The 19371-nt window shown below is 37.3% G+C and overlaps 1 protein-coding gene across 1 annotated transcript; it reads right to left on the bottom strand.

Annotated features, from left to right (window-relative positions):
• Window positions 1-5485: 5485 nt before the first annotated feature.
• Window positions 5486-18951, bottom strand: LOC307127573 (complement C1q-like protein 4). Its single transcript, XM_079818896.1, has 4 exons — window positions 18902-18951; window positions 9183-9331; window positions 8855-8986; window positions 5486-8662 (listed from the first exon to the last, which is right to left on the bottom strand). The coding sequence occupies exons 2-4, from the start codon at window positions 9325-9327 to the stop codon at window positions 8373-8375; spliced, it is 567 nt and encodes a 188-aa protein (XP_079675022.1). The 5' UTR covers window positions 9328-9331; window positions 18902-18951; the 3' UTR covers window positions 5486-8372.
• Between the last annotated feature and the right edge of the window lie 420 nt (window positions 18952-19371).

Below are 19371 nucleotides of genomic sequence, written 5' to 3'. Positions count from 1 at the left end.
GTGTGTGTATATATATACAGCATATTTACCTTCTTTCGTTGACCGTTTTTATTTTTAGCATCCCTCCACCACCCCATCTCCTCACTTTGATTTAATAAACTCATTAGACATCAACACAATCCATAATAAAATACAGTCTAGTTCTAGACTATCTTCATTATGGGGGGGATACTCTGGGTTCGGGACAAATTCCGAGCCCGGAGCCCTCCCCCGGACAGCACGCCAAATACGCATAATCTTTACTCCATTTAATTTGATGTACGTGTGAACTCGTGAAATTTTATATGGGTAAAATGACCATTTTGCTTATTGTTCAAGGTGCTTGTGAACACTTGACCACAACTATTTAAATTTGTGTTAACCTGTGTATTTCTATTTCTTTTATCGAACATGCTTCAAACCAGAGAGGCCATTTGAAACACTGACCAGAGGGATGCAAATTGGTCTCCTTGAGACAGTGATTGAAGCTGGAGGCCTAGATTCAGCGTTGGATGTGGCTGTAGTGGTGGAGGAAAAAGTGATCCTGAACAACCTGGCGGATATTCCGACTGCCTTTGGTGTTCTTTTTGGATTGATGTGTGGCGAGGTGATGGATCCGGTAAATTACAGTTACACTTATGAGGAAAAGTATAATTAAATGAAAAGCAGACTACGCCACCCCGTTTCACTACACGGAGAAATTTATACAAGACACGCTGGTTCGTGACCACAGACGACAAGAGACGTGGATCAAAATACAAAAATACTCTTTTTTATTTTCTCAACAATAATTTAATATATAAAAACTTTGAGGTAGACAAAAGTTTTTCACTGTTAAGTGTGCACCAGGCCAGAAATAAAGAGAAACAAAAAAAAAATAAAAAAACAACACTTTTGGGGCTGAGGCTTGCCAGCAGGGAGCTAGCTGGACAGGGAGTGTCCTAAGGTCACACCACTCATCAAATTCCACTCCACGCAACACTCACACTCACTGGGTGAAAGACACACAGGTGCCCACGGCAAAACACTCTGTGAAGGAACCACCACCAAAAGAGGACAGACAGCTAGCTCCTCTGCACAGGGCAGGCCTTCAGCTCCTGAAAGAAACAAAAACACAATATGATACACCTTCACAGTTAGCTGCAAACTTATGAAATTACTGAGCACAGTAGTTAGCCTGGCTTTAGGGTTAGGGTTACAACAGCCAAAGGCTATGAGCAAAGATGAAATTAACCACACAAAAACACAAGTAAACATTAAATCACAGAAATCAAAACCAGGCTTACAAAACAGAAAAATGTGGCTCACTTCGCAATCTTTGAGAAGCACACAGAGCAAAGGGCTCAAGGGTAACCAAACGGCTGGTGGTTATACATTAAGTGAGGCTGAATTATACCATCACATGCGGCTACGTCATGCATGGACGGACAGCTCGGAAGCTAGCCACACACACACACACACACACACACACACACACACACACACACACACACACACACACACACACACACACACACACACACACACACACACACACACACACACACACACACACACACACACACACACACACACACACACACACACACACTAGTACAACAAGCATTTACAACCATATGCAGATGCAAAGTAAGCTAACAAAACAAATAATGATTCACGATGATCACAGTGATATTAAATGGCAGCAGAAAACAACAGTGCCGTCTTAGCGACGTTATCAATGGAGCATTTTGCCTCCAGTCCACAATGATGAACCGCTCACAAGTGGTTTACTGCACTAAAAAGAGAAAACGATTAATGAATGAATTTAAAAAACACCCACCTCAGGTTATTCAAGTGGTTAGATTTACCTACCCCATAGTAGATCGCTAGACCCACAGAGGATTAAGTTACTCACACGCAGTCTCGTTCACAATAGGCAACCCGCCAGCGTACAGAGACAACAACAAAGTCTGTGACGATGACGTATAACCGGGTAACCTGAACTCCGCCTTAAGTAAGCCAGGGGTGGCTGCCGATAGGCTGTCACCCCCGTCACTCAACACAAATCACAGGGCGGAATCTAACCCGCCTTGCCACAGATGTATGCCCTGTACATTGACCATCCCAAACAGTGGAAGTACCTGTTTGAAGCTGTGCAGAAAGTCTTTCTGGGCCTTGATTGTGAAGTGTTCTGCTCGGGTGCAGTCACTGAGAACCAGATTGCTCCAGATGTAAAAAAAATAATTAGAATATTTATAATTATAACATGTTTAGAAGGCATAGGAAGTTTATGGATTGTTATAATGCCAAATAATATTCAGTTTGTTTAATGTTATTTTTGATTACTTTTGATAAAATAGTCAACATGCTTTTTTTTATTACATGTTTTTTAATGTATTGCAATATCAAACTAACTTTCTACCATTTTACTAGAGTTTATTATTTAATATTTTATTTATTGTTCTCAGTTCATGAAATATTAGTAAATGTTTAGAGATGAATTTAATTGTTGTAATGAAAATGAATTGTTTGTATGATCAATGTTAAATGCAGATGATACAATGTGTTTTCATTTGTTTTTGTTGCCCTCGCTATAACATTTTTTAATATGTATTGCAATATCAAACGAACTTTCTACCATTTTACTATTTAATATTTTATTTATTGTTCTCAGTTAATGAAATATTGGTAAATGTTTAAAGATGAATTTTGTTGTTGTAATGAAAATGAATTGTTTGTATGATAAATGTTATAAATGCAGATGATACAATGTGTTTTCAATTGTTTTTGTTGCCCTCGCATAACATTTTGTAACTAGTTCCACAGAAATTTCTAGTAATGATTAAAACAATTTAAAAATGACGAAACCCCTAATTAAAACGTTTAAGTTGAATAAATTATGAAACAATTTGAATAAACTTACATTTTAATGTTGAAGTCAAGTTTAAGCCAACTAAAAAATATTAATTCAAGTAACTAAAACTAATTGAGTAAACATACATTTTAATGTTGAAGTCAAGTTTGTGCCAATTAAAAATTATTTATTCAGGTAACAATTTGTAGCATGAAATTGAGTGAACGTAAAGAATCTGTGGAACTAGTTACTAAATAATAATTTGTTGAAAGCACTTGAAATTTTTTACAGTGTATATAAGCACACACAAGTGAATATTAATGAATGCAAGCAAATATAATTTAACCCAAGAAACTGTATTATCAATTAAATCAAGTTGATCTAAACATAAATGTTTGGAGAGTTAATTATTAAAAAATAATTGCTCTGTTGAATATTTTCCCTAACCATTTATTTAAGCAACTTGGTGGTATCAATTTTTTTTATCTAATCTTTAATCATCTAATTTTCACTCACAAGTCCTTTTGCCGCGGTGTTTGGTTTTTAAACAACTTCTCTCACCCTTTTTTATTTGGAATAATATGTATATCACACACCAGAACAAAATATTTTATAATGAATTAGTTGTTGTTATTATTATTATTATTATTTATTTGCTAGAAGTACACCATCTATCAAAACTAATTCCCTTGTCTCTGGCGAATTCCACATATGCTTGACTGGTGTTTTTCTTCCGAGTACAAAACTGCTTCCTGTAGTCCTAAGGGACGGCTAATGTTAGCTTAACCACACTGTGTTTACGGCTGTCTTCTAAAGACAAGGGGTGAAGTATTATTATTATTATTAATTTTTTATTATTATTAATATTAGTTGGACTGTTGTTGAATGCCGATGCTCAGCTTTTGAGTATTACTGAACTATGCCTTACATTTAAGTGTCTGTTAAAAAATATTGTATTGTCATGAATTCTATTATAAAATTACATCTCTATTCATCAGTCAGTGATGGACCTAAGTGACCTGATTATACAAAAACACTCTAAACTAACACAACAAATTAACAAAATAATGTAAATTATACAGACCCTTATATTAGGCAGTTTAGCTATTTAATGATTTGTTGTGAATCAGTCGGTTCAATTGACTCGGAGAGTCTAAAGCTCCGGTTCTCTCCTCACTCGCCAGAGACTGAACTCATGTTTGAACTGATTCACGATAAAGAGCGAAATGAGCCGCTCCTTCTGTTGCTCATGAGTTTATTCTGTTATTTTACTCACACAGCGCTGATAAATGTTAGATAAAGCAATGCAGTGTTACAATACGTTGCTATAAACGCTTAAAACACAAACCTTTCTTCAGCCGAATCACAACAGATGCAGGAGCGCGGCGCGGCCTTATGACGTCACACCACCACACCAAAATAAAAGTCCTGTTCACTGCTGAGTCTAAAATCAGTGGGTGCTTTCCATTCGACAGGGTCCCTACGCACTGTTCACTGCTCCCTACTCCCTGAGCACGGTATATCAGCTGAAGTGGACTTCGCTGACAATAATCGCTCATTTGGAACGCCCTGCAACGTCATCAAAGAAAGGCAACGACGGGTGCAGATTATGATATAGCCTAACATAAATTAATATTGTAATTTACTTTACTTTCACATTGAAAACCATATAATAAGCATATACATTTACAAAACACACAGTATAGGCTATCTAAAACATATAATCAAAACATTGTCCATTAGTTTTATTAGTTGACTTATAACCTGTATTGACTATATACAGATTTGAAGCTGCACCTGTCATTCAATATGAAAATACTTTGATTTGGTTAACTATGTATGTAGGCTATTCTTAATGGTGTTTGTAGCGTCTCATCTCGTGCGCTTTCTTTCCCAAGCGCAGCTGCACAGTAAACATTCCTGAGGTAAATAAAGTAAAATATAAAACATGACAGCCCTCAGGTGCTTCTCAACACTTTTAATTTGTTTACATATTCATAAAATATAATATACAAATGTAACAGTTATTGCCATAACCATTCATAAATACTCTAGTTTGTATAATAACTTTGAATATTCAAATGCATATGTAAACTCCTTAATCGCAGAGCTGTTTAAAAACTCTTCCAACCAACGGCTCTGCGTTAGTTCAGACAGGTGATGCACGCGACGCGTGCAAAGACATTTGGGTGATTTTCACTCTCTACTTCCTGTGAAGTGATGTATCGATGTTCCCTTCTTCCCTGCGCCGTTCGCAGTACCCTTCGGACTGAACATGTTCGCTCCCATTGGATTGGAATCTCACTTAAGATGGCGGAAATCCCTCTGAAGTCCACTTCGCAGTCCACTTACGGCCGAATGGAACGCACCCACGTAAATGTAGCGTTTGTGTACATAGAAAAACAATGGAATGGAAAACGCGTTCTGTGTGAAAAGCCTCTAATATATCAGTCAACGACTGTGTGTGTGTGTGTGTGTGTGTGTGTGTGTGTGTGTGTGTGTGTGTGTTTGCGCTGTAATATTTATATGTGGAGAATTTCCACATATTTCCTATAGTTCAAATTCACATTCACAGTATAGCGTTGGAATTCTGAACCTTTTTAGTGTTACACGTTAACAAGTGGTTATTATGATCCTGCAAATATCTTTACTACTGAAGCCATTCATTTTGCAAACTTTAATAGTCTGATAAATGTATCCAGAATGAACAAAAATAATCATTGTATGCTTGCTTTTCTTTGAGGTGTTCCTTGCACAGACGGAGTTTCCAGGTTCACATTTTCAGTCCAGTTCGAGAGTTTTGTTCCAACAATTTGCACAGTAAGTAGTATTTCATTATGGAGCATCATTCAATACAGTAAACAATCTATCTAAAAACACTAAACAAATGTTTTAACCATGCATGTAATACTAGCTTTTCCGAAATGAATGAAAGATTATTCTATAGAAGGTTTGAGTGGTGTGTGTATGAGAGGAAATGGAAACAAGCACAATATGGTGCGTGTCTACTGCCACAGCGAGTGTATTCAGTTCATTCCTATGGAAGTTGAGCATCTTCAGGTTCGCAAGAGTGAAGCTCCCCTAGTGTCAACTGGCACGGATCAGGGGGAGCATTTTCAGTCCATTCTTATTGAAGTTGAGCGTGAAGTTCAACTTTCATAGGAATGAACAGAAAATGCTTCGCTCGCTTCATGCCAGTATTACCATTACGCTGCAGAACAAATATTGCCCAGCACTTGCCCTCCAACTTCAGGGAGAAACTGCTGTCTTTCCAGCGCTATGTGATAGGCCTAAGCCAAAAACAAAACATTCATGTTCTCAGAGAGGTAATGTGGATCAAACCCCTGTTTGTCATGCCAAAATCTGTCACTGTACATAAAAAAGAAAATAAATCAGTCATTGTGAAATCTACTGGAAATGAGAACTGCAGGTGATTTTTATTTTTATTGTATTAAAGTCTTTTTTTATTTTACCAGTATTTACCAAACGTACAATATAAAAATAAAAATGTGCTATGTGACAGTATTTTCAATTTGGTCCTAAAAAAGGGGTTTGTCTTATATTCAAAACAATGGGGTATAATTAAGGTAATTAATTTTTCTGCCAACTGTTTATGGATTGTAAATATTACAAATTTGATCATTTTTTTCAGACAAGTGATGTCCATATAAAGAGAGAGGCTATCCTCAGAGCTCGATGTATCTACCTTGGTGAGGATGAGGCATGCCTGGTGAAGGAGTACATGGTGAGTGTTGGTATTTTTCTGAAGAACAGTGGGCAATTTAAATGTGCTGGACAAACTGGTAATTCAACTATCAAAAAAAGTTGTTGCTCATCTAGGTAATCAGGGCTTTTCGTGGCTCAAAAATGGTCAAAAATTCAAGTTTTGTTTACTCACCAAGGCTGCATTTATAGGAAGTACAGGAAAAACAGTAATATTGTGAAATATTATTACAATTTAAAATAACTATTTTCTATTTGAATATGTTACAAAGTTTAATTTTCTAAATAAATTTATCCTAAATAAAAAATAAAAATATATATATTTTTTTTTAAATTCTCAATGTTGAAAACTTTTTTTTTTTTTCAGGATTCCTTGATGAATAGAAAGTCCAAAAGAACAGCATTTATTTAAAATGCAAAGCTTTTGTAACAATACGCTACCAATTAAAGGTTTGGGGTCAGTAAGAATTTTATTTTAATTAGAAATTAATACTTTTAATCAGCAAGGATGCACACATCAAGTATTTTTTGAGCATCAAATCCTCATATTAGAATGATTTCTGAAGGGTCATGTGACACTGAAGACTGGAGTAATGATGAAAAATTCAGCTTTGATCACAGGAATAAATTACATTTTAAAATATTTTAAAATAGAAAAGAGTTATTTTAAGTTGTAATATTTCACAATATTACTGTTTTTACTGTAGTTTTAATTCAATAAATGCAGCCTTGGTGAGCAGACAAAACTTCTTTTAAAGGGATAGTTCACCCAAAAATTTAAATTCTGTCATCATTTGCTCACCCTGAAGTTGTTTCAAACCTGTATGAGTTTCTTTGTTCTGCTGAGCACAAAATAATATATTTTGAAGAATGTTTGTAACCAAACAGAGAGAGAGCAACCATTCACTACCATGGTATTTATTTCCCCTACTAGTGAATGGTTGTTGATGGGTGAACTATCCCTTTAAAAACATTCAAAAAATCTTATCGATCACCCTTGATTGTATAAACTTGTGAAACGGTTATGAATCACAAACAATGTCTAATAGTATTTTTTGTTGTTGTTGTTTTTTAATATAGGACAGTCAAAGAGATGACTTCTTGAAAGACCTGGCAAACATCACTATGGGCATGCGTGATTAAAAAGGAAGAAGGAGTTCTCTTGGAGACTGACGATATTGGAATTGTTGTTGATGGAGTAATGATTCTTGAGCAGATCAAATCAGCAGATCAAAAGTGTGTTTGTAGAAATGGACTGTTATTATGGGCAATGTTATAAACGTCAGCCATTTGTTAGCAATTGCATTCTAATAAATTGTGTCTGGTTACTTGTGTGGTCAATTGTTACCATACAGTTTTAACAAGAAAGGATGTAACTGACTGTCAATTACTGTTGTTGTAACTGACTAATAACTGACTGTTAATAAACAAGTTTGCTACATTTGCAATTATTAAAGATACGTTTACAAAATTAAAGTATTTTCTGTGTGCATTTGAAAGCCATTTATGGCTTATTTATGTAGATGTTTAGCTGGTAGAATAAACAATAAAAATAAAGTAAAATAAAAAATTTAAGAAGTAACGATTAAATAGGGGTGGAATAATTAATTTTTTTATACTAAGGTAACTAAATAAAATTGATTAAGTTCAACTAAATGTGTTAAGTATAAGTAACATGATTAAATTGGGGTGGAATTACTAATTGTTTTTATATTAAGGTAACTAAATAAAAGTGATTAAGTTCAACTTAATATGTTTGTTTAAACTGAGATAAAATCAATTGATTGCAACCACTTACGATATTTTTTTTAGTAAATTCAACAAATCATTTTTTTCAGTGTAATGGAAACAGTAGGTATCCACTGAAAGTGTTAACATTATACTGATCATCATCATGTATCCTATTGCCAGACCAAAGTCTCACATAGACAACATCTCCAACCCCCAGGATCAACACAACTCCATTTGAGGCCGTTAACCGTTCCCCTTCATTAGGCTGAACATCGTGTGCTGAAACCACCTTCTCTCCATTCTTAACAATAGATGCAGTTGCTACAGCTCCACCATGACCATAAACAGAGACACTGAACATGTACGCTCCTTTCAGTGGGGCTGTGAAAATACCTGAATCAAACAACAAGAGATATAGAATCAGCTGTTTCCTGTAGGATTGATCAATTTCCAAACACACTGTGTAATAGTTTTGAAAGATCATTGAACTCTCTTACACACATTACACAACTGCAGAGAGATCTGACTGGAGCAGGTTTTCATTACTATAAACTGAGTTTATGACTCCATTTCATTGATAATTACCTGTGATTGGGTTGTAGGCCTTCCCTATGTTAGTGAAGACGTTCCTGTAGGTTAGTGTGATGTCAGTGGTAAAAGGACCAGTATATCCATTGCCAGATTCCATCAGTGAAGCTGAAAAAGCAATCTCTCTGTCTGTTGTTGAAAACATAAGCAATATTGTGATATATTACTGTATTACACTGAGAATGTATTCAGTGAATTTAACATCATTCAAGCCCAATATACACTCAACTTTACACTGACATTGCATTGGTGTTTTACTTTGAGGATCATTAATAAAAGAGTGAATGTTTTGTTGAGGTAGCATCATTTTTCTTGTTTATCTCACCTCTTAGTCGCGTCTCTAAAGCTCTGATGTTTGCTTTCTGCTCTGTGACCGTGGTGGTCAGTTCTCTCAGGGCTGCATGGATGTCAGCAGGGAAAGCTTCAGCTCTCAAAGTGTCTGTTTGAGGTGGATTCATTTTCTCCTCCATTGACCTGTTGAATGACAAACACAAAGGTTTCCAACAGCAGCGGTAAACACACTAAACCCTTCATTCTCCACTGATATTTGTTTCCAGCTCTTGCTCCCCACAGCCTCTCATGTCCTTTTATACCCCTGTTGTTTACTGCCGAAGTTAGGTTTTAATCTTTTTTAAATTTACTGTCCCAAAGTTTCCAAGTTCTTTTTCAAAGGCCACACAGGTGCAAGCTGTCTGCTTTTTCATGTCCATGAACTCCAGCAAACTCAACCAAACCACAGTACAGTCACCTTGTGTGTGTTCAAGGACAGAATCATCCTTGAACCTTGAACACACACACACACACACACACACACACACACACACACACACACACACACACACACACACACACACACACACACACACACACACACACACTTATGTGTTCTGGCAGTTCAGTTTCCCTCCTCCTTCCCATAGGTACACACACACACACACACACACACACACACACACACACACACACACACACACACACACACACCTAACAATTACTGTTCATAATTGTCATCCAAAGCAATTTATATTACAATTTTTAAGTTTCATCATCTTTTACAATTGTAGCCGGTGAGGTGGCTACTGCTAGAATTAAAAGGGAGGCCTAGAGACCGGGTCTGATCTGTTGTGTGGCTGCGCGTGGTCCGGTAGCACATCCTTTTTTTGGTGCAGACTGCTGGGTGTGCTGCATCACAATTCGCCTAATATCCGTCCTAAATAGTATTCGAAAACAGAATTAGTATGTCCCAAATCGTAATATGTTGAAAAGAGTATTCCAAAGATACCCGGATGGTCTACTATTTCCTGTTCGAATTTGAAGTGCAGATCGACGCACACTCTAACAGCTGATATAACCCTCAACCCATTGCAAGTTGGATGAGGATTCGATTAGAACGACAAATGTGGATAAGTGTTAAAAAAAAAAATACAAACATGACGGATGAGCGAGTCCGGTGGTTAAGTAGAGCGGTTTAGATTAGGGGGCTTTAGTGATTAATTATGAGTATTTAACCTGACGAAAATATATTTATTCAGTGTTGTCCGCATTATATTTCACCTGCAGCAGCTGTAACGGTTATTCCACTGGAGGCAAGTTGAAGGACCCAAATGCAGTTCTTTATTTAATCAAACATAATCCAAACATAAAACAAAGACTTGACTTGACTAGATCCAAACATAAAACAAAGACTTGACTTGACTTGACTTGACTTGACAATAACGAAACTCACCGACAGCGGGTTACAACATTCAATACTTGACCAAGACACATGGCAAACATGAGGGCTTAAATACACACACTAATGACAAGACAAGTGACACCTGTGAACAGTGATGAGACAATGAACCAATGACAGGACAAGACACAAGATCACATGAGGGCATGGGAGTCACATGACAAGACCAGGAAGTGCACGACAAGACTGTGAACATGACAAACTCAAACATAACCATGAACATAAACTGAAAACCGAACCAAGAACAATGAACATGAACCATCACCAAAACACCCCGTGACAGATCCCCCCCTCTATGGGCGGCCCCTGACGCCCAAACAATACCAAAACACCCATGGCCTAACAGAAAGTCTTAACAAAAAGTCTTGGGGGGCGGTCTTGGGGGAGGGATGGTGGGCCAGGCCCGTGCAGGGGCACCGGACCCAGACATGACCTGGACGGGCCTGGGAGCATGGGCGGACCTGGACCCTGTGGCGTGGGCGGACCTGGACCCTGAGGCGTGGGCGGACCTGGACCCTGTGGCGTGGGCGGACCTGGACCCTGTGGCGTGGGCGGACCTGGACCCTCGGGCGTGGGCGGACCTGGACCCTCGGGCGTGGGCGGACCTGGACCCTCGGGCGTGGGAGGACCTGGACCCTCGGGCGTGGGAGGACCTGGACCCTCGGGCGTGGGAGGACCTGGACCCTCGGGCGTGGGAGGACCTGGACCCTCGGGCGTGGGAGGACCTGGACCCTCGGGCGTGGGAGGACCTGGACCCTCGGGCGTGGGAGGACCTGGACCCTCGGGCGTGGGAGGACCTGGACCCTCGGGCGTGGGTGGCCATGGCGGCAACGGCAGTTCACCGGGCCATGGCGGCAACGGGAGTTCATCAGGCCATGGCGGTAACGGGAGTTCATCAGGCCATGGCGGTAACGGGAGTTCATCAGGCCACAGAGGCGGGGCCTTCATGGCCTCCATGTACCCCTTGCCCCCCCCCAAAATTTTCTTGGGCGGGACAGCGGGGCCGTGGGCTGGAGCCTGGACGGGGCCTTGGGCTGGAGCCTGGACGGGGCCTTGGGCTGGAGCCTGGACGGGGCCGTGGGCTGGAGCCTGGACGGGGCCGTGGGCTGGAGCCTGGACGGGGCCGTGGGCTGGAGCCTGGACGGGGCCGTGGGCTGGAGCCTGGACGGGGCCGTGGGCTGGAGCCTGGACGGGGCCGTGGGCTGGAGCCTGGACGGGGCCGTGGGCTGGAGCCTGGACGGGGCCTTGGGCTGGAGCCTGGACGTGGGCTGGAGCCTGGACGTGGGCTGGAGCATGGACGTGGGCTGGGCTCGCTGGGGTGGAGAGTACTGTGGGGAGTACTGTGGGAACGTGGAGCTCCTCATCCACCGTTCCCACAGTAAAAGATGAGCCACTCAACTGGAGAGCAAAGTCAATATATCCAGCTAGAGTTCCTGGAGAATTGCTCTCTGGCATCAAATACCTTAAAAGGTCATTAAGTCCATTTAAGAAAATACCCTTGAGGGCAACATCATTAAAGTTCACCTGGTAGCACAGTCCACAAAACTCCTCCACATAGTTCTCTATAGGACGCTGGCCTTGACGGAGGCGAAGCATGGAAACTGCTGGGTCCATTGTTGGTCAAGTATCCTGTAACGGTTATTCCACTGGAGGCAAGTTGAAGGACCCAAATGCAGTTCTTTATTTAATCAAACATAATCCAAACATAAAACAAAGACTTGACTTGACTAGATCCAAACATAAAACAAAGACTTGACTTGACTTGACTTGACTTGACTTGACTTGACTTGACTTGACTTGACTTGACTTGACTTGACAATAACGAAACTCACCGACAGCGGGTTACAACATTCAATACTTGACCAAGACACATGGCAAACATGAGGGCTTAAATACACACACTAATGACAAGACAAGTGACACCTGTGAACAGTGATGAGACAATGAACCAATGACAGGACAAGACACAAGATCACATGAGGGCATGGGAGTCACATGACAAGACCAGGAAGTGCACGACAAGACTGTGAACATGACAAACTCAAACATAACCATGAACATAAACTGAAAACCGAACCAAGAACAATGAACATGAACCATCACCAAAACACCCCGTGACAGCAGCATTCAAGACCCATGAATGGCAGATCAACGCACGTCTACATTTCTCTCCGATACGGTAGGAAATTAAAGTGAATGTGGAGGATTTAAACTGTGACGATGATTGACAGGACAGTTTAAATGGTGAAGGGACGCACATAAGCAACAGAGTCCGTTAAAGATGACAAATTAGTATGTCCCAAAACTTGCATACTCTTTTGACTCTAGCAGACCCAAACAAACATTTTCTTTTAGAGAAACCAAGAAAGAAGAGAAGAATGACATCTTCCTCATCCTCATCTTCCTTCCATGATTGTTTGGGAGGAGAAGTAAGTTGAATATATATATATATATATATATATATATATATATATATATATATATATATATATATATATATATATATATATATATAATGGCTGTATGCTGTTTAAAAGTAAACATTGTTAATAAATAAAAGATCAAGTGAAAAACCATTAATAAAATTTAAATTTAAATAGTATTTTGCAGTTTAATATTCACAGACACTAGTATCTATTCGGCTTCAGTCTGGAGGCCTGCTTAGATAAACACAGAAGCAACTGAACGCAGCTGCGGGTACCGAGTGGCGCTATGGTGAGCTATTTTTACAACAGGCCTAAACAGGGCGACTCATGTGGTCCTTGCGGCTACAAAACAAAACAAAACATTGGTCATGAACTAATTTTTGAAGAGAAATGCCGGAGGATTTTGATATAAGAGAAGAGGAGCTTGAGTTTGTTACCCAGCCCTATTTGAACCGTGAGGCGTCAAAGCTCACACTACTCATACATTGCGTCAGGTGTTTCTCTTTTAGCACAAGTCGACTTGCGTCAGCCGTCATATATTTTACTTTATCAAGTTATAAATATAGACATTCTTCTTACAAAAACACATTGTTTTGCTTCAGAAGGCCTTTATTAGCAAAGTAACAACAGACGTAGGCTACATAGATTTTGTTATTTCCATGTAGGGCGTATGTCACGATATGAGTAATTTTATTTCACAATACCGATATATATCACAATATAGTTATTTTTGCTTTAAATAAGGTTATGATTTTTGATACAATTAAAATTTCATAATTCGTCACCATTTTCAATATTAAAAAAAGAATACTATAAACTGCTTACTGAAGACAAGTAAACAGTGATAAAGAAACAAACACTGCATGAAAACACTGAAATCTGGCACTATCCGGGCATGGTATACTCCTGTGTAATTTGATGTTTACTGGATGTATGTGTACAAAATAAAAACCCTGTCTGAACATATATGTTCACAAGAAATTCTGAATATGTAATGAAATAAACAAAGAAATGTAATGGAATTAACAAAGGATAATTAACCAAACATTTTAGACTATCCCCAAACAATTTTTGCAAAGTTTTACAAATTGCAGGCAATAATAACATTAAATAAAAAGGAGATGAAATGTGGAATATAAAAAAGTTTGTTTAAAAAACACCAAAAACTGATATGCTCAAAATAAAAATATGGAATAAAAAAGAGCAGGGATTCACTTGCTCAAGAAACACAGAAACACAAGCTGATCTTTCAGCTCTGCAACTGTTCACAAAAAGTGTCACTCCAAGATTCTTAACTTTAACAAGATGCAAAAAAGGGGCGTTTTGAGGTTTGATATCCACCACTCACAATAGATGTGGTGACGCAATGGAGGTGCAACCAATAAGGTTACACTGTAAAAAAAAATCCTAATTTTACAGAAAAAACTTCTGTTTTTTTACAGTATTTTCTTGTAATTTTGAATTATGTTTAAAACGATGTACAATTACAAACAATATCTAAATAAACATCTTGACTGTTATTTTAAGGATTATATCATTAATGACAAATTACAGTAGGCTAATTCTCATTTTTTATACAGGAACATCATTGTATTATTTTTCTGTTTACATACAAATGTATGTAAAATGACAGAAATAATCTGTAATAAAATATTTAGCTCATTGTATTAAAGGTTTATGTCCATACTAACAATTTAACATTATTCTTTGTAATTTTAAAGTAAATCTTATTAGTTTTATATTTACACTGTAAAAAATAAAAACCTAAAAAAACGATCAAATGACTGCCAGCTATGGCTGCCAAACAAAAACCGTAAAATTAAAGTAAAATATCTTAAGTCAAATAAAGTTCAAAAACTTCACAGAAATTTACATTAAAAGTTTTATAGAAAACACTGTTAAGATACTAATTAAGATATTTTACTTTAATTTTCTGTTTTACAGTTTAGGTGTTATTTTACATTCAAACTGTAATTCTGGATACAAATATAATAAACTATAAAGCAAACTAAATATCAAACACAAACCTGTTTTTAAAGAGTACAAATCTGCACTGCTCTCCAGGTTGAAACTTTCAAGCCTCTGCCCACATCACCACAAAACACCACTTGACCAATTAATTAAATATAACAGCAAATAAAAATAAATATACACATTTTCTAACTGCAGTTTAAAACAAGTTTTTTTTCTATGGTTGCAAGGCTATGCTGTCTCTCCGTGTTCTTTTGAGCGTGATTGGTCAATCTGAACGTCATCCAGAAATCTGGCCAATGACAGTGCGCGCCTTCAGTTTGAATTATACACCCGTTGTTGTTGGAGTGGCTCGCGGCTCGCGGCTCGTTGCTCGCGGGGACCCGGCGCAGCTTTTAGTTCTAATCTGCTGCAGGACTGCTTCGTCGGTCCATTAATGGCATTGCATGGATCATTTTACATCTGAAAACACATCTGTTTACATCATTTTGATTGTGGGATGTCAACTGAGAACGAAGAAACATGAATACGAACAGACTAAGTTACCAATGGCGGACAGCAGACGGCAGAAGGTAACGTAAATCCCTTTATATTTTTTCTACTGCTCATCAAGATATAACGTTAGTGCATTAAAGTCATCTGCTAATCGCGATTATCTTACATATTCTGTGTTTTGTTGTGTTGTAATATTGTTAAGCTAGGGCTGGGTGTTAATGACGATCATAGTTATGACTATTGTTAGCGATTTTGCAGTAAACTTAAAATTACCTTTTTATATCGCGGAATGTGAATATGAATATAGTGTATATAATGCAGCACTGACTGTACTAAACGTTTTTTACATTTTGACAAAGAAACATGCATGAATGTAGAATAATGAGTGGGACATGCATGTGTTAAAATAAGCCTCTCCCAGACAGCATGCGATTTCGAAATCAATTATCTTTCTGTAAAATGCTCACAGTTATCTCAGTAAGCCTGTCATGTGAGGTATTCACTTGATTTAAACAGTCTCAAGTAAGTTTAAACATGTCTTAAGTAAGTTTAAACATGTCTTAAGTAAGTTAAACAGTTCAAGTTAAAGTGGGGAATCCCGGATGCGTGTCATTATGTGCATCCGTTCTTAAAGGGGCAGCAGATTAATAAACTGCTGTCTGTCATAATTTTAATCAAACAACAAAAGAATAGAGAAGACCTTCTGCTTCCTCAAGAATCCATTGATATTAATACATAGAATATCATACAGTGAAGACTTTTAAAGCAGTATTATTCTGTAGCATTTTAATAACATATCTATCAAAATAAAATAAATATATTGTGATATCGTTATTGTGAAATACAATTTCTCATGTATGTAGAATAATATGGTCATAATGCCCATCCCTACTGTCAGCTAGTTTTAAGATCAAGCTTGTCATAAATGTAAAGGAGCTTTGGAATGAATAATCTGAGATCATGTACTCATTCTGCAGAGAGGACAGGAAACCACCATCCTTGGACTCTGAAGAATTACAGGAAAACCAGGATTTTGGATCTACTGTGAAGTTTTTGTATGGGCCTGGTGAGTACGTTTTGCAAGTCCATGTCAGTAAGTTGATAATTAATATTTATTAATGTTTTATCAAACAAATTAATATTAATTTGTGTGTGCATGTTTCTTCCCCCCTCATGATCCAGAAGTTTTGGATCCATGATCCTGAAGAACTTTTACAGATGTTGACCCTGAATGTGTAAAAGGTAATCTTACAAATGTTGTAATTATTTTAATGTTCTCTGTTTTTTTCTGTAATGTAGACGCATGCATTTTCTGTGAAGTTGCTTTGAAACAATGTGTATTGTGAAAACACTATACAAATACATTTTAATTGAATTGTTTTACTTACTTTTATTGGCATTAACTATATATTATTCATGATTTATTTGGCAGGTCGCAAGATGTATTTTATTTTGTGAGACTTTGCTGAGGAAGTATTCTTTGGCTCAGTCTGAAAAGGCCCAGAAAAGAAACACTATGAAGAACATCACACAGAACCGTCAGAGAAAGAGACGGGTAAGTTAAGAAAGTGGTTAAGCTTTTTCCCCCCAGAATGTTACTATACTCCTCTCTGAGTTTTAGTGGTTAATTTACTGTCATGTTTTGCAGTTGCTGGAGACCAGGTCCAGGGTTGCACAAACCAACACAGAACCTGTGGAAGAACACAACTATAGACCTGATGTCTGATGAAGATGAAGATGATGCTGTTGTTGATGGAAGGCCAGTGTGGATGGTTTGGCTAGCTACTACAAACCAGAATAGGTTGACCCACACTACGCATCACATCACCAGCCCATCACGGCCGTTTGAAAAAATGTTCAAAACTCAAACTACATTGTGTTAGAGTTGGTCACAATTCCTTTATATTTATAATTTTAATATTCAATTGTTCCATTTTATTTTTTCTTTATTCCTATGTTTATATACTTATACTTTTATTGGTTCCCATATATAGAATATTTACATATATTTTATATACACTTTTTAATGTATAGATTTCTTTGTCTCGTTTTATATTGTATACTTTGTATATTTGTTCCTTTTTAGATGTCCATGTTGCTTTTGATCTCCACGTTTTGTATTGTTGTTCCTTTTACGTCGCCTTCTTTTAGAAACATTTTGTCACTTATCTTTTCCCCCATTCATTTTAATGTATGTTTATAAGGCTCTTTGTTCTTTTTACTTGGTTATATTGTTTACTTGGAATATTTATGGGTATTTTATATACACTTTTTTTTTTTGTCTTGTAAATTTATTGTTCTCATTTTATATTGTGTACTTTGTATATTTATTCCCTTTTTTTAGATGTTCCTTTTTATGTACACTGTGTATTTTATTCCTTTACATCTCTGTCCTTTTAAATGCATTTTGTTCACTTTTTTTTCTTTTGTTTCTTTACCAATTCATTTTAACGTATGTTTATAATGTTCTTTGGACTGTTTATATTTTTACATTTGTTCCTTTACATTTTCATCCCTTTTAAATACATTTTGCTACATTTGTTTCCCCATTGTTTTAATGTTTGTTTATAATGCTCTTAAGAATGTTTTTTTTAATACCTTTTTAATAAATATTTCAGACTTTATCCAATTGTTTTGTGTGTATTTTTCTTTTGGGGGGGAGAGGGGATTTTATGTATATATATATATATATATATATATATATATATATATATATATATATATATATATATATATATATATATATATATATATATATATATATATATATATATATATATATATATATATATACATACATACATACATACATAAAGAGAATTTGCATATATATGAGCAAAATCTGCATAGCTGGCTTATAACCAATCAAGTCACTATGCTACAAAACCTAGCCCACCCTTAGCCTTAGAAGTAACCAATAAAATCACTTTACTGGGTTTTCAATGCGTCCTGTCCTCCAATAGCAGTCTGGGTTTTGGGAGTGGTTTTAAAAAAACAACCAATCCAGTTTGAGATGAAGGACCAATAGGGGGTGGAAGGCAAAGCTGTTTAGAGGTGTGAAAATGTCTCATGGGAAAAACTTGATGGGATTATTTGCCATGGCAACAAATGGCTGTAGCATGGGAGTATACGGCCACAACATACATCCGATTTGGTACCATTTCGGATGAATACGGATATTTACGGATCCATGGAATTTGACCTATCCGGCCAGTATACTCCTGGATTCTTCCGAATTTCAGCAGTGTATACAGGAGTATCCTGGTCCGGATACACCTTTTTTCATGCAGTGAAAAAAACTAATGACAGCTTATATAAGTGGCGATCGGTGACTTTTAATATATATTTTTAATACACCTAATATGCAGACCTGATTTGATATGTTAATATAATAAGTCATTTTAATTGTAATTGCCTTACCTTGTTGGAAAGTGAGAAGAGTTTCGTCTAGTCTTAGGTTTAAGGTCTGGTAGAATGGTGAAATGAACGCGTGCTTCTGTTTTTATTGCCATCTGAAAGGGGTGGAGGATGAGGACTTGGGGAGGAGTAACTAGAATGATAATTCATACTCTGTCTAATGCTGTTGTTATTGCTGTCCCAGCTTAAATGAAAACTGTATGTAGATGGCGACAAAATCCTACTTTTCTCAAAAAACCAAGAGAGGCCCATTTTCAGTCTGGTAGTTTAATGCTCAGTCAAAACCAGGCCACAACCCATTTTTTGGTATGTTTCATCAAGAATATCCAGATAAACCCATACATACTAAACTTCTTAAGCAAATCAAACTTATGACTAGGCACAGTTTAAAAATACACCACATACAAATTAACAAGTCAATAATTAAAATTAATATCAGACATCAGTATGAATGATGTTCTTATATGAAAGAT

Source organism: Gobio gobio (assembly GCF_949357685.1).
Source record: "Gobio gobio genome assembly, chromosome: 1".
NCBI classification, from domain to species: Eukaryota; Metazoa; Chordata; class Actinopteri; order Cypriniformes; family Gobionidae; genus Gobio; species Gobio gobio.
The sequence above is the reverse complement of the archived record's forward strand: the minus strand, read 5'-3'. Positions and strand labels throughout refer to the sequence as shown.